At 35.3% G+C, this 14,917-nt stretch overlaps 1 protein-coding gene across 1 annotated transcript in view; it reads left to right on the top strand.

Annotated features, from left to right (window-relative positions):
* The first annotated feature begins 4,936 nt into the window (after nt 1–4,936).
* Nucleotides 4,937–14,917, top strand: part of LOC129903248 (D-lactate dehydrogenase [cytochrome], mitochondrial) — a 49,683-nt gene continuing 39,702 nt past the window's right edge. Inside the window, exons 1-5 of the mRNA XM_055978756.1 lie at nt 4,937–5,298; nt 5,784–5,883; nt 6,134–6,234; nt 6,959–7,007; nt 14,522–14,614. Of these exons, the coding sequence (XP_055834731.1) occupies nt 5,030–5,298; nt 5,784–5,883; nt 6,134–6,234; nt 6,959–7,007; nt 14,522–14,614 (612 nt within the window). The 5' untranslated portion in view covers nt 4,937–5,029. The remainder of the gene's footprint in view (nt 5,299–5,783; nt 5,884–6,133; nt 6,235–6,958; nt 7,008–14,521; nt 14,615–14,917) is intronic.

Genomic DNA, 14,917 nt, shown 5'->3' with positions numbered 1-14,917 from the left:
ATAGACCCATCCTTCTTCTTCAAGAATAGAACTGGTACACCCCAAGGTGACACACTAGGAAGAATGAACCCTTTACTCAAAAAGTCTTGCAATTGATCCTTTAAGTCTTTTAACTCAGCTGAAGCCATGCAATATGGAGGAATAAATATGGGCTTAGTTCTCAGCTCTAAGTCAATAGCAAAGTCAATATCCCTATCCGGAGGGACTCTTGGAAGATCGGTAGGGAACACAATGGAAAACTCTTTAACCACGGGAATAGATTCCATATGAGGTGACTCATTGCTGGTATCCCAAATAAAATCCAAATAGGAATAGACCCCTTATCAATCAACCTCTGAGCACACATATATGAGATGACCTTACTAGGATAAGAACCACTAGTACCCTTCCACTCAATCCACGGGACACTAGCTATCGCTAAGGTCACAATCTTAGCATAAAAATCAAAAATAGCTCGATAAGGAGAAAGACAATACATACCCAATATCACATCAAAATCTACCATCCCAGAATGGTCATTTCTATCCAAGTATCATATCCGTCTAAAAAAATAAGACATGATCGATACATTCGATCTACCACTAAGGGTTTACCTACGAGTGTAGAAATATGAACAGGCACAAGCATGCCATCATAAGTCAAATCAAATCCAGATGAAAAATAGATAGACATATAGGAGAATGTAGATCTAGGATCAAATAACATAGATGCAGGTCAATGAAAAACTTGGGAAATACTTGTAATAACTGCATCAGAAGTCTCAATATCGAGTTTCCTCAAAAAAGCATAGCACTGAGCTCCTCTACCATCACTAGCTTGAATCGTACCTCTACCCTGCAGAATCACAACACCACTACTAGAGGCTCTACCACCTCTACCTATCTGATCTCTACCCCGACCTCTAGCCGGAGGCGCCTAATCCCTCTTTAGAGCCATTATAAGTACTTTGGGGCCCGGAATGAGCTTGTAGAAGGCACTGTCGCATCAGATGACTCAGATCCCCACAACTATAACAAGATCTCGAGTAGAAGGACTGCTGCAAAAAACCTGATGGAATACCATACCCACCTCAGCCTGAACTCTGAGATCTTCGGACTACCTATCCACTGATCTCGACCACTGGCATAGAAGCATGAATGGGTCTCTAGCACTGAAAAAAAATATCGCCTCTGTACGAATCAAAATTGACCACTAGAATAGTCCGTCTAGGGGTCCCTAAACTCCTTTCTGACCATTAATTTCGCCTCCTTGGCGGTTCTCACAATGGACTGGAAGGAAGTTCCCTTACGGGCCGATCTAAACACATATGATCGAATAGAGAAAGTCAATCCTCTTACAAACCTGTGGACTCTCTCCGCCTCATCTAGGATCAATGCCGTGGGATGCCTCGACAACTGATAGAAATGTGCCTCATACTCGGCAACGGATATACCACCCTGGGTCAAACTCTTGAATCTCAATCTACTCTCCTCATATACACTCCATGGAATAAAGTGATCCTCAAAGGCACTAGCAAAAGCACCCCACTCTACTGGAGGAGATCCCATTGGTCTAAACCTCATAAACATCCTTCACCACTCTCTGGATGAATCACAGAGCTAGAGCGACGAAACGAACACCCCGGGCATAACCATGCTCACTAACTCTAATATCTCATGGCACAACGTCAAGAACTCGTGAGCATCCTCGCTCCTACCACCCTAAAACTATAGTGGTTTAATCTTTTGAAACCACTCATAACACTGCTGATCGACTACTATCAGCAATAGCTGGTGCGAGAATCAATGGTGGCTGACCCACCTGATCCTGAACCAGTAGAAACTGATGCTGCTCTGGAGTCTATGTGCCGACTCTAGTATAGAAGCCCTGTGGCATACTTGCAGCACCCTAAGTAAAACACTCGAATGTATCCAACATCCTTAATAAGGTATCCTGAAACAAATGTGCCTTCTAGTCCTAGAGGAACTTGGTCCTCACTAACCTCAACATATGGCTCTGGGGAAGCCTCTCTAGCACGTCCTCGGGCTGGTGTCGCTCCTCTAGCACGACCTTTACCTCAGACTCTACCCCTACCCTTAGCTGGGGTCTCAATAACTACCTCGGGGATTACCCTTTCTCTACCTATGCTGAAGCTCTGGTCCTCGGTATCTGCCAAAATAATACGTGACACTCAACACTAGTGATAACAACTATGTATGATAAGAAATAATGAATAAAGGAAGTTTGCTAAACAGTCTTCATAGCCTCTCGAAGATAAGTACAAATGTCTTTGTATCGATCCTAGAGACTCTACTTAGACTTGATTTGTACACAAAAGACCTATGAACCTGAGGCTCTAATACCATTTTGTCACGACCCAAATTCGGATGTGAGGGCACTTATCCTTTCCCACAGGATAAGTCAGCCTAAAACCCAACATTTACAAAAATTAAAAGCTGAAACGGTTTAAATAGACATATAAATAAACAAAAGCGGAAGTTTTAATCAACTAAAACACCTCCAAAGGACTAGTTGTCATATGTGCAAGTCTCTAATTATACAGAAATTAAAATAAATACAAGTCTCAATATCTTTTTCACTCGAACAGAATAAGGTATAAAATAAAGGAACCAAGGAGGTTGCCAGCAACGATCAACTACCTCTCAGTCTCATCCAATAGACCTCGGATGAAAGAAATGAAAGTAAGTCACTGTCCGCACTCAGGACCTACACATGTGTAGATAGCAAAGAGTGAGTAACAAACAACACAATACCTAGTAAGCCAACTAAGAAAACCAGATAAATCTAGCAGATACTAATACTACTTTCCTCCTAACCAAACCTCCTCAACTACAACCTACAAATAAATTAGCCAAATCTACTTTACACAGTTCATATAACATATAGATCAATAATAGCTCATCAGTATCACCGAATAAGTCATATCAGTTTCAAATAAATTAATCTCAGAACACAAGGGGGCATATACATAATTTCACAATGAAAAATAAGATGTAATGCAATGCAATGTGATGTCACGTAGGATGATGCATGTTTATCTTGATGATACACATTCGATGTATAACAGACCAAAAATCATGGGGGCCTCATAAGGACCATGTACCCGCCATGGACGTGTGGCCCGATCCCTATTTTACATTTAGTACTAATCCATCGAAATCATTTCTCATCGGCAAAAATATCAATCGAGTCTCATCACAGTGTTCTTGAACCAATGCACATGTTCACACAAATAATGAGAAAATGATAGTGTTCACATTCACAATGCAATTCACGTCACACTATCAATAATATAATAACATCAATAAGTACATTATTTATATCATATAAGTCATCATGTCTCCATTTCATTACCTCTTTTATCATATTTAACTTCAATCGGTGATCAAGTATGTCCAAGTCAATCTCATAATCAACGATGATAAAATGACAAATTCATCAATTTCAAATCACATTTAGGCTACCATAGCATTTCATCTAGTTCTTAACAAGTCAAAGTCAATGAATTCATATTTCCAATCAAATCATCATACACATAGTCCATTTTTATTACCCAAACCTTTCATTTGTCTTAAATCATATGTCTGTCATCCCAATCAATATTCCCATTTCACCCCAACACGTATTCGAAAGCAAGTTCAAGTAATCTACAAGATTTATGGGGTTTTAGAAGTTCACTTGCCTTAATCAATATTAGGTCAATCAAATTTGAGCCTTTCCCTTCCAATTTGACTCTAAAACACCACAATCGATCCAAATAGTGATTTACAATCAAATTACGAAACTAACAACACCAAAATCATGAAATTTAGGCAAAAGGGTCAAAATGAGTCAAAAATTCAATTTCGAAAATGGGGTTTAAATACGAGAATTTTTGAATGAAAATGATCCTCAAAGAATTAGGAATTCATTAGAGAAAATCATTTCAAAAACGGAATTCAAAACAGTCCACAATCCTCATTTTAAGAAGTTTGAAGTTCTTGAAGAAATTCTCAAAATTTGGGGTTCAAATTTCTCCATTCGAAGTTAAAATCATGATATAATGAATGAGTAATATAGAGCCTTAAAAAATCCCTTCAGAAATTGCCCACATGAGTTTCCAAGGTCTAAAAATGGAGAAATGGCCTAAAACTCCTGGCCAAAATCTTTCAGGTGTCGCTAAGTGACACATGGTTCACTTTCGCAGAGGTTGTGAAGTGGCCCTGTTCGCTAAAGCGACAACCCTTTGGCTAAAGCGGGAGTTCACTTCCATGACACTCCCTTCGCTAAAGCGAAGGCTGCACCAGGTATCGACAAAATACCCAAAATGCACAAGTCTCAAAGTTCTTGAATTGACTCTCGGGATTCGTTCGGAATCCCGTGCGCACAAACTTTATATGCTACCTTACTAATTTCGACGTTCCGGACTCAATGAAACCATCATAATTCGAATTCGAGGTCTACTTGACCTGGAACTTGATAGGTCGCAACTAAACTAACTCTAATTTACAATTCGCTACTAACATTTAGTGTTAATTACGGTTCGAGTTTGTATAATTCGCACGTTTGTATCATTCGAAATTTGTATAATAAAATTTGTATAACTTTTGCATAATGTAATTTTGTATAATATAATTTTTATAATTGTTTAAAGTTTAGATATTTGTATTTGTATAAATTCGTTATTTTGAGTTTATATAAAAATAGCTCAATTATACAAACTCACCCAAGAGTTATACAAACCCGCAAATTATACAAATAAGACAACTTAAACTATAACTACAACATATAAATATGCAAACAGTAACTAATGAACATAATTAATATAGTTATAATAGCTATTTGTGAAATTTCATCGATAAAAAATCAAAACTAGTATCACTTCCCGTACAATACGCAGCTGGTTCTATACTCACTTATCCCTAAAGTCAAAGTAGTCCATGATAAAGTAGTCCATGAAGCATCTATTTTTTCCTTTGAAGAAATTGAACATTTTTTTTCCCAATAGAGTCCAAGAAAACAGAATTGTTGTGTGCAATAACTTTTGGCTATGACTTTCTCTTCATTGTTTTCCCGTTTACGTTCTTGCTCAAAACCCATTTGCAGTAACCTACGAACTTCAATTTTTCAGAGGCCCCATATTCCATCTAGCCTTACAGAGCCGGTAATTTACTCAAGAAAGGGGCAGGGGAAAATCCCATCATGGATTGCTTCTTTATTCCCTTTTGCCCTTGCTGTCTCTGCTGGTTCTCTTGCTCTGCAGTCACAGAGCTACCCTTCACTCTGTCTGAATGACGCTCCACCTTCTGACCCAAAAAGGTAGTCTTTTTTGTTGTTGATAAATTCCTAATGTCAGAAATACCTTTTTGAATTAGAATTATTACCTGAGAGTTCTACCCAATGAGACACTTGTTTTTTATGGTTTGACAATTCTGAAATTTGATTATTCTAAAGCTTATGTATGAATAATCCTTGTGGATCAGTAGCTTTATTAAAATTTTGTTGGTTATTGAAAAGGAGGACACTTGCTTTTGTTTCTATTCAAAATGAGTGTGTATGGAAAAGTCATGTTAGAAAATAAGAAAGTTACATGCTTTGTGCTATGTCGTAGAGTGTAAGAGGTTTGTTGGAATGAAATGAACCTGAATGGAGCAAAATGGCTATAGGTGATGCATATAGTAGACCTCAATTGATTAGTGATTGAGTCATTGTTGACTGATTCATTAGTGAAATGCATGCATGAAGATATAAATCTTATCCTTTAGATATGTAGACTTATTGATTTTCTCTTATGTGTTTGGAAGTTTGAAAACTGGTGGCAAAGGTAGCACAGATTATGCCGTGAAAGGTTCTCTTAGGAAAGTTCCACCAGAGCTTATAGCAGAATTGAAGGGAATTTGCCAGGTATTATATTTTAATTTTTTCCTTTGCTAAACTTATTTAATACTACATCTTAAGACTTTGGTCCTTAATTTGCTTCCTGAATATAAGGATATACCATGCTTTCTAATTCTTTAACTAATTTAATTATCTTCAATTATCTTCACTGCTAACCAAGCCTGTAGCAGCATATCAGATAATCTTTAGCTAAATAAAGGATTTTTTAATGTAGTTTTGTAATTGGTTTAAGGTATGTTGAAACAATATGATGTAGGATAACCTGACAATGGATGAAGATGAGAGATATGTTCACGGAAAGCCACAGAACAGCTTTCATAAAGCAGTAAACATTCCTGATGTTGTAGTTTATCCAAGGTCAGATTCATTCTTTGAACCAAAGTTGCTATTCTAATTTCTTTGCTTCTGATGTGGAATGTACTTTCAACTCCTTGTTGGCCACTGAGCCGCCAAAGCAATTTGGTTCATGTTTTATTAGGCCACAAGTTCTATGTACATAGGTATTGTAGGGCATGTTGACATGTATTCTATGTCAAGTGTTCCCTCTCCACAGATCATACAAAAAAAACGAAGAAGAAAAATGATTTGTCTTGAGAGTTAGGAGGGTTTGTCTTGTGAATTCCCCTAGTCTCAAGGTGAACACCGTTGTTTTTATTTGTCGTATATTCTAAGATATTGTTTAGTTTTTTAATTTGACAGTACTTTTGCTTATTGTTATCTTCTTGGCTACCATATTAAATAGTAACATGGATGTCCTTCCACCTTTGCATCTCCAAGTAAATGAAAAATTAGATTTTTTCACACTCCTATACATTTTAAACGTGATATTTTGCAATTTGAACTCACTTAGAAGGATGTGGTAAGTCAAACTATCACACGGTACGGACAAGTAATCAGTGTGCTTTGTATAATACTTTTAATCTTAATGCGAACAAATTCCATATAAAACAATTAGCTTTTTAAGCAAGGTGGAGCTACAGTGAGTTGTTTTATTTTTACCGTGATATTATTGTTCATGATGAAGCTGTTATCTATTTGGAAACATAATGATAAATCATCCTACCTGTTCTTGCTAATGCAGGTCTGAGGAGGAGGTGTCTAAGATAGTTAAGTCTTGTAACATGCATAAGGTCTGAATTCTCTGTTCGGACTCTTTAATTTGTATTTGTTGCATTGAATTTCTGACTGAAGGCAATGAAAAAGCATTTGAGTATTCTCAAGCAATTTATTGGTAGATGGAAATGTCTATTTTTCATGTCCTATACCTGCTGAAGAGTAACTTGAATTTCTTTCATTTAAATTGCATGTATGCTATGTGGTAAGTGCAATGAAATAAATTCTACATTAACAGTTGGATGTCTGGTTGCAATTTTTGGATTTTGTGTTGATAATGCCTGCATTAGTTATGTTGTATTATTTGTGCCGAATTCCATGTGAATAAAACTAAACATGTTAACAATACTTACACAACAGTACGTAAATGCAGAAGATGTCCTCTATATTAATGTTTGTTTAGTTAACCATTCCTTTACATAAATGACCAGATGCCCTTTATATTATTGCTCGTTTAGTTTGCCATTTATTGTTATCTTTCATTTGTTTAAAACATTTTATGTGAATGTAATATTTATTTTCCCAACGATTTCATATTTTCATATACTATTTCATATTTTTTCCTAGAAATGTTCTTTATTTGATACTACAAAAATTTATAATGGTAACATTTACTCTAATTCTTTTTTATACTGCACTAATCATAATAGTCTAAATATCATTGGATAAAATAAGACAGTATGACCTCATTTCTTGTATTAAGATTAAGACATATTAATCTTAATACACATTTGACTATTAAGATCTACATTAAGTTTTAATGTTTGAATCTGAATATTAAGATGTTGTATTAAAATATGAATACTAAATAATTAATATTGTTTGTTTTCTCAATACTTGAATGTATAAAATATGTTTTTATTAAGAAATTAGTAAATATAAAATTCAATATTCAATAAAATCTTAAGTTAATCTAATATTATATGCTGACAAAATATCTTTTAAAAAATATAAGATGATCAATTTGGATTCATGCCAGGGCGATTGATAATGGAAGCCATTCACCTTTTAAGGAGATTGTTTGAGCAGTATAAGGAGAGGAAAAGAGACTTACATATGGAAGTGAGGTTGATGTGGAAGTGAGGCTTGATACCTAGGCCATCCAAAAGAGAGGAAGTTACAAGTATCTTGATTATACAAGGTAATGGGGAAATTGACGGTGATGTCACACATTGTATTGGCGTAGGATGGATGAAATGGAGGCTCGCATCGGATTTCTTGTATGACAAGAAGGTGCCACCAAAACCTAAAGGCAAGTTCTATAGAGTGGTGATTAGACCAATTATATTATAAGGAGCGGCGTGTTGACCAGTCAAGAACTTTCACGTGTAGAAGATGAAAGTTACAGAAATGAGGATGCTGAAATGGATGTGTGGACATGCTAGGAAAGATAAGATTAGAAATGAAGATATCTAGGACAAGATGAGAGTGGCCTCGTTGGAGGACAAGATATAGGAGGCGAGTCTGAGATGGTTTGGGCATGAGAAGAAGGTAGAACATATGTCTTATTTTTCATTTTTCCTTGAATAAGATTGTGCAACCATCTTTGAAATGACCAGTTTTACCACAGTGTGTGCACAACCTTTTAGAAGGAATTTCTACATACTTAAGATCCAATTTAGGCAGAGGTTTCCTGAATTTAGTTCTCGTTTTATTCATTTTCTGATTTTTGTTTAGCTAGTTTAGAGCCACTGAGGACCTGTTCCAGTTAATAATTCTGGTAAGTTCATATTTAGCTTTGTTCAGATTCTTTGGAAGCATTTGATTCTTCCCACTTTCAGCATACAATTTATCTTCTGTTGTTTTCAAATCCTTTCCAAGAATAATCTGAACCTCACTAATTGTTTGCTTTCCTTTAGCTTATACTTCCTTTGAATTTTGACTTCGAAGCTTGAGTGCTGCACTTTCAGTTTCAAAGACATGAACGTGTTCCTTAAGATCTTTAATTTCTTTTTCAAGTTCAGCTTTGTTTTGTTCAAGAAATTGACACTCAAATTTATTACTTGAAACATCATTTATTAATTGATCTTTATCAGCACTCAAGCTATCAACCTCATTCATTAAGGAAAGCTCTCAAGTCATCAGTCTTTCTTAGAGAGAACATGAAGATTTTCTTTAAGTTCAGAAATAGTGACCTCATTGGATTTGGTTTCTGAGACACTCATTGCCATCATAGCAAGGACTCCATCATCACTTTTCAATCAAGGTTTTGAGCCTATCAAAGCAATCAGTGATACAGGGACTCTGGTAGCTTCATTATCGTCTTCTTTATCAGAACCGTCTTCCCAAGTTGCAAAGAAAACTTGCCTCATGGCTTCATTTGCTGACTTCCTTTGGGATTTTTCATAGGCAGGAACCTCTTCCTTCTGTTGTTCCTTCCTTCCTTTCTTTTTGAGCTCTTTTCTTTTCCCATTCAACCTTCCATATTGAGCAGTCCTTGATCCTGTGATTCAGCTTTTGACATTTGTAGCATCTGTTGAATGTTTACTTTTCAGGAACCTTGGCTTTGGTGGAGCTTTCTTTCCTGAAGATTTCCTTAGGTTTCCGTGAACCTTTTGAATTTCTTGGCCGTAATGACAATATCCTGCTCATCAATATCAGAACCATAACTTTCAGTTGCTTCGAGGATCATGCCTTTATCTCTGTTTGGTTCTTCCCTTTTCAGTTCCAAATTTCTCATCTCATGAGTTCTCATATTTTCAATAAGTTCATCCTAGGTGATTTATCTAACTCCTTTGCTTCTTGGATGACGGTGACCTTATTTTTCCATGGAGGAGTAGGAATCCCCATTATCTTACTTATCAGTTCTTCAGACCTAAATTCTTTACCAAGTGATTTCAGTTCATTAGTGATCATTGTAAACCTTGTGACGATGTCCTGAATGGGCTCATTATCTTTCACAGGGAATAGTAGCTTATAGTTCCATAGTTCTGCATGAGTAACCCCATTATCGACTTCTTCACTTGATTGGTTCCCTCATGGGCTGTTTGAAGAGCATTCCAGATCCGCGTAGCATTGGTGCAATGCAGATAGCTTACTGTATTCATCAGGACCAAGTCACAAATAAGTATCTTCTTAGCCTTTGCATTCTTCTCCAATTTTTGATGATCAACAAGTATTCATTTTTCAGTTTAGGAACACCTTGTTGTTGAGCACCTTTCTTCATAGGAATTATAGGGCCATCAATTACAATGTTCCAAAGCGCATACTCTTTGGCAATCAGGAAGTCTTCCATCCTTGACTCCCTCATGTATCCCAGGTGGTGCACTCATCTTCTAGATGTCTCAAAGGTGTTAGTCTAGAATTTGTTTGGATGTTGTTACGTATCGTTTCATAATGTATCGTATTATATTGTACTGTATTATTTTAATGAACTCAGAGTTTGAAAAAGTTGTATAGTTTTCCGTCATTACATAGTTCTACACATCAACAATTTGAAGGATAAACCTATTATATTATAAAGAAAAGTAGGATATAGGGTAGAGTTATTATAAAAAAGTAGGATAACTGATAAAATAAGATTATTAAATAATAAATAAAGGCAAAATGAGGAAAAAGGTAACAACACAGCCACACCAAATTGGTCGTTACATAAAATGGGATCTTTCATCGTTACATAAAGATGAATTTAACGATACGATACAATAAAATTTAAGTTGTTATCAAAACAAACATTGTATTTAAAGTAACAATACAATACAGTAGGTAACAACCATCCACACAAGATGTTAGATAACCACTTCCCAATTATTAGTTTGGTACACCACTTAGACACTAAAGAGAGGGGGTGGGGTTGACTAGTCTTAATAGTTCGACCTATTAAAATTTTGCATACAAAAACGCCCACAGGTTGAACTTTAAGTAAGAGAACTTGGTGCTTAGAACTGTCCAACCAATTCCTTCGACAACCTACAATCAACACTGTTAGAATAGAAATAGGTTTACACAATCCTACCTAGAATAGGAATAGAAATATGAATAGTTTATAGTATTCTTCTTGGAAAATGATTGTTTTATAGTATCTATAAATAGGGTCTTTGTGTAATATTGTTCTTATACAATTCAATAATATTTCTCCTATATTTCTCACATGGTATCAGAGCCTCTACGATCTTGGTAAAGAATTAAAGAGATTTTGCTGCTGGCGGGTGGCTATTACTTATACATGCCGCCCGTCTGGCCAATGATTATGTTAGCAAAAGTCTGGGTCATCGTATATCTTTTCGGTGATTATTTTCTCATATCTAATTTGCGTAAAACCTTGCATCTTTTTCAGTGACTACTTTTTCATATTTAATTTGCGTAGTACCGTGCATTTTTTTGAACTACTCTCTCATATCTATTTGTGTAGCACCGTGCATCATTCTGGTGACTACTTTCTCATATTCTATTTGTGTAGCACCGTGCCATCTTTCCGGTGACTATTTTTTCATATCGGATTTGCGTAGCACCGTGCCATTTTTTCGATGACTACTTTCTTATTTGTGTAGGGTCATGCCATCATTCCGACCCTACCTATATAATTTCTATTTTCCAGTATGGTCGTGCCATCATTCTGATCCTACCAAATCATTCTCTTTCTCAGTAGGGTCATGCCGTCATTCTGACCCTACTCATATAGTTTTATTTCTTAGATTATGACCATTTTCATCCATCAAATCTAAAATCTAGGGCATGAGCATGTTCCATCTAGTTTACGGTGACTTTCTTATTTAAGATCTACTCATCTCTTGATTTCCAGACGTTCCATATATTTTATACCAGATTTCGAGCATTTTTCAGTGGCCATTCCATTGTTTTTGAGAGATCTGAGTTTTCTTGCAGTGTTTTCTTTCTGTTTCAGATTTACTTTCGCCAAAAAAGAAGAAGAAGGCATACTTAGATATTTGGACTAAGTTACAATGATATTTTCTCTCTCGTGGCTAAAATAGCATATGTCCGCCTTTTTCTATCTATAGTTGTCGTTCTCCATTGGCCTTTTAATCAGTTGGCCATTAAGAATGTTTTTCTCCACGGTGATCTCTAGAAAGAAGACTATATGGAGCAACCACTTGATTTTGTTGCTCAGGGAGAGTCTGGTGGCCTTTGTATGTCGATTGTGTAAGTCACTCTATGGTCTAAAACAGTCTTCTCAAGTCAATCTATGGTCCGAAACAGTCTTCTCAAACTTGGTTTGGGAAGTTCAATATTGCAATTCAAGAATTTATCAGTCTGTGTTTTATCGACATATCGTATCAAATACTGTGTTTCATGAGAGGACTAAACACATTGAGATTGATTGTCACTTTGTCAGAGAAAAGATACTCTCAGGAGATATTGTTACAAAGTTTGTGAAGCCAAGTGATCAACTTGTAGATCTCTTCACCAAATCCCTCACCGGTCCTCGTATTAATTATATTTGTAACAAGCTAGGTACATATGATTTGTATGCACCACGTTGAGGGGGAGTGTTAGAATAAGAATAGGTGTACACAATCCTACTTAGAATAGGAATAGAAATATGAATAGTTTATATTATTCTTCTTGGAAAAAGATTGTTTTATACTGTCTATAAATAGGGTTTTTGTGTAATATTATTCTTACACAATTCAATAATATTTCTCCTATATTTCTTACAAACACGACTGTAGCTACTACTTCCAAGCTAATCTCATAGCCTAAAAGTACAATGATCTCTGAGGAAAAACCTCACAGTGATGCTTCTTGAATAAGCAAATAAGGTTGCAAATCAAACACCTACTACAAGATCTAGACAAACTAATGAACTGAAGGTAGCTTAAATTGTTTGAACTTGGTTCTTCAGTTTGATATCTCTCTTATCTTGCTCACATGAATTGCTTCTTTGCTTTGTATTCTTTAAATACTATCAACGTAAGTGTGTATTATGCAAGACGACAATCACAAACAATATATAGCACATAGTTAGCAACATGAGTTAAGGATACACTTGAATGGAAATAATATCTCCTAAATCTGTTGGTTTTTTAAAAGACGGGGCAGCAAAAAAAGGTTAAAATGACTCTCTTTGGATTGAAATGTCTTTCAATTGTTTTCAATTATTTTATTAAGCATTGAGGGGCTTTAAATAGCCAACATATAACACATAATCTGTATAATTTGAAATTTAAAACAACCTAAAATATCTCAACAACTCAAACAACCTAACGAAAATTTAAAATTCAAATTCATTTAAACTCAACAACTTATTTTGCTAAAAAATACTGCAGTAACTAAACACAAATTTCAACACTCCTCCTTTGCTTTAGTTACTGCAATTAAAAAAACTGCTGCTCCTCAATTTTTGCTCTAGCAGTTGATGTTGAATTTTTTTGGTTATTTTTGAACTTGCACATTTTTTGGATATTGATCTTTCTCTTTTTCTTTCTTTTTCTTTTGATTTTGTGCTTCAAAAACACCTTCTATGATATTTTCTTGTGTGGAAGTTCTTTTGAAAGTGCTTTTATTTGGACAATTGTAGGATTTGTAGAATGTTGTTGTAAGTATTTTCTTCCATTACGACAACACTTATGACATATGTTATAAAATATGATTGCATTTTCGCTAACCAAATCTGATAGTTTTTATCCGGGAAACTTTTTTGGCATTCAAAAAGAGATTGTTGCTTGACATCGATATTTGTTGAAAATAGCCCTATGCTTTGAAAATAAGCACGGGTTGAAAATGGTAGCCTTGACGGGTTAAAATGGATAGCCTTGACGGGTTAAAAGGATAGCCCTTACGGGTTAAAAGGGTAGCACTTAGAGGTTAAAAAGGTATGGTAGTTCTTTGAAAGAACTCACATATCCTGTATGATCAATTAAGTTATGATACCATTGTTGTTTTTTTTAAAAGATGGGCAACAAAAAAGGGTTAAAATGACTCTCTTTGGATTGAAATGTCTTTCAAATGCTTTCAATAATTTTATTAAGCATTGAGGGGCTTTAAATAACCAACATAAAACACATAATCTGCATAATTTAAAATTTAAAACAGCCTAAAATATCTCAACAACTCAAACAACCTAATGAAATTTCAAAATTCAAATTCATTTAAACTCAACAACTTATTTTGCTAAAAATTACTGTAGTAACTAAAAACAAATTTCAACAAAATCTAGATAATAAACAAAAAAGGAAATATGTCGCACACTTTTCATTAATTGAACTCCAATTATGACTCTACTTACTTACTAACCTGTACTCATTAATAAACAGCTTCTAGGTCAGGTTCTACAAAACTGTGAAATATCTTGCGCGAAACTGAGTCCTATTCCTGCAGGAAAAAGTGCCAGGCACTATGCAAGAACTGACTAACCGGACCTTGTCTTTTAGCTTTTAGCGACCAACTAACTGAGTTGCCATATTCATTAATTTTCAAAACAATAATTCAACAGAATCTATGTATAACTTGTCCATAACTATATGTTCCCTAAGTGTATTTGTCAGAAACCTTGACTACCCAGTTTATATGACTTTATGCTTGTTTGGTTCATCTACATCATCCAATTCGATTGAGAAAATTGTTGTTGCAGGTCCCTATTGTTCCCTATGGTGGAGCTACCTCTATTGAGGGACACACTTTATCTCCCTATGGTGGTGTTTGCATTGATATGACATTGATGAATGTAAGGGCTTATATATGAAATTTAATTTATATACCATTCTATTTTAATTTGATTTTGGTCACATAATTATATTACTTCAGATGGATGGATCCTAAGCATAATAGTCCACATTTTGGCCTTGATATAATATGGTTCTTGATGGTATCACATCGACCATTTTCACATTATAACCAAACAAGTAAGATTATTTATTTAAAATTGTGTTTTCAGAGAGCAGATTGTACTGAAGATTAAGGGCTTGGCCCTTGCTTCTGCCTTTTGGTGTTTTTTCTGCAAATGACTATTGTATTTAATTGAAGATTC

The sequence above is a fragment of the Solanum dulcamara genome, chromosome 9 (assembly GCF_947179165.1).
Source record: "Solanum dulcamara chromosome 9, daSolDulc1.2, whole genome shotgun sequence".
NCBI classification, from domain to species: Eukaryota; Viridiplantae; Streptophyta; class Magnoliopsida; order Solanales; family Solanaceae; genus Solanum; species Solanum dulcamara.
This window is presented reverse-complemented; position numbering and strand designations above follow the sequence as displayed.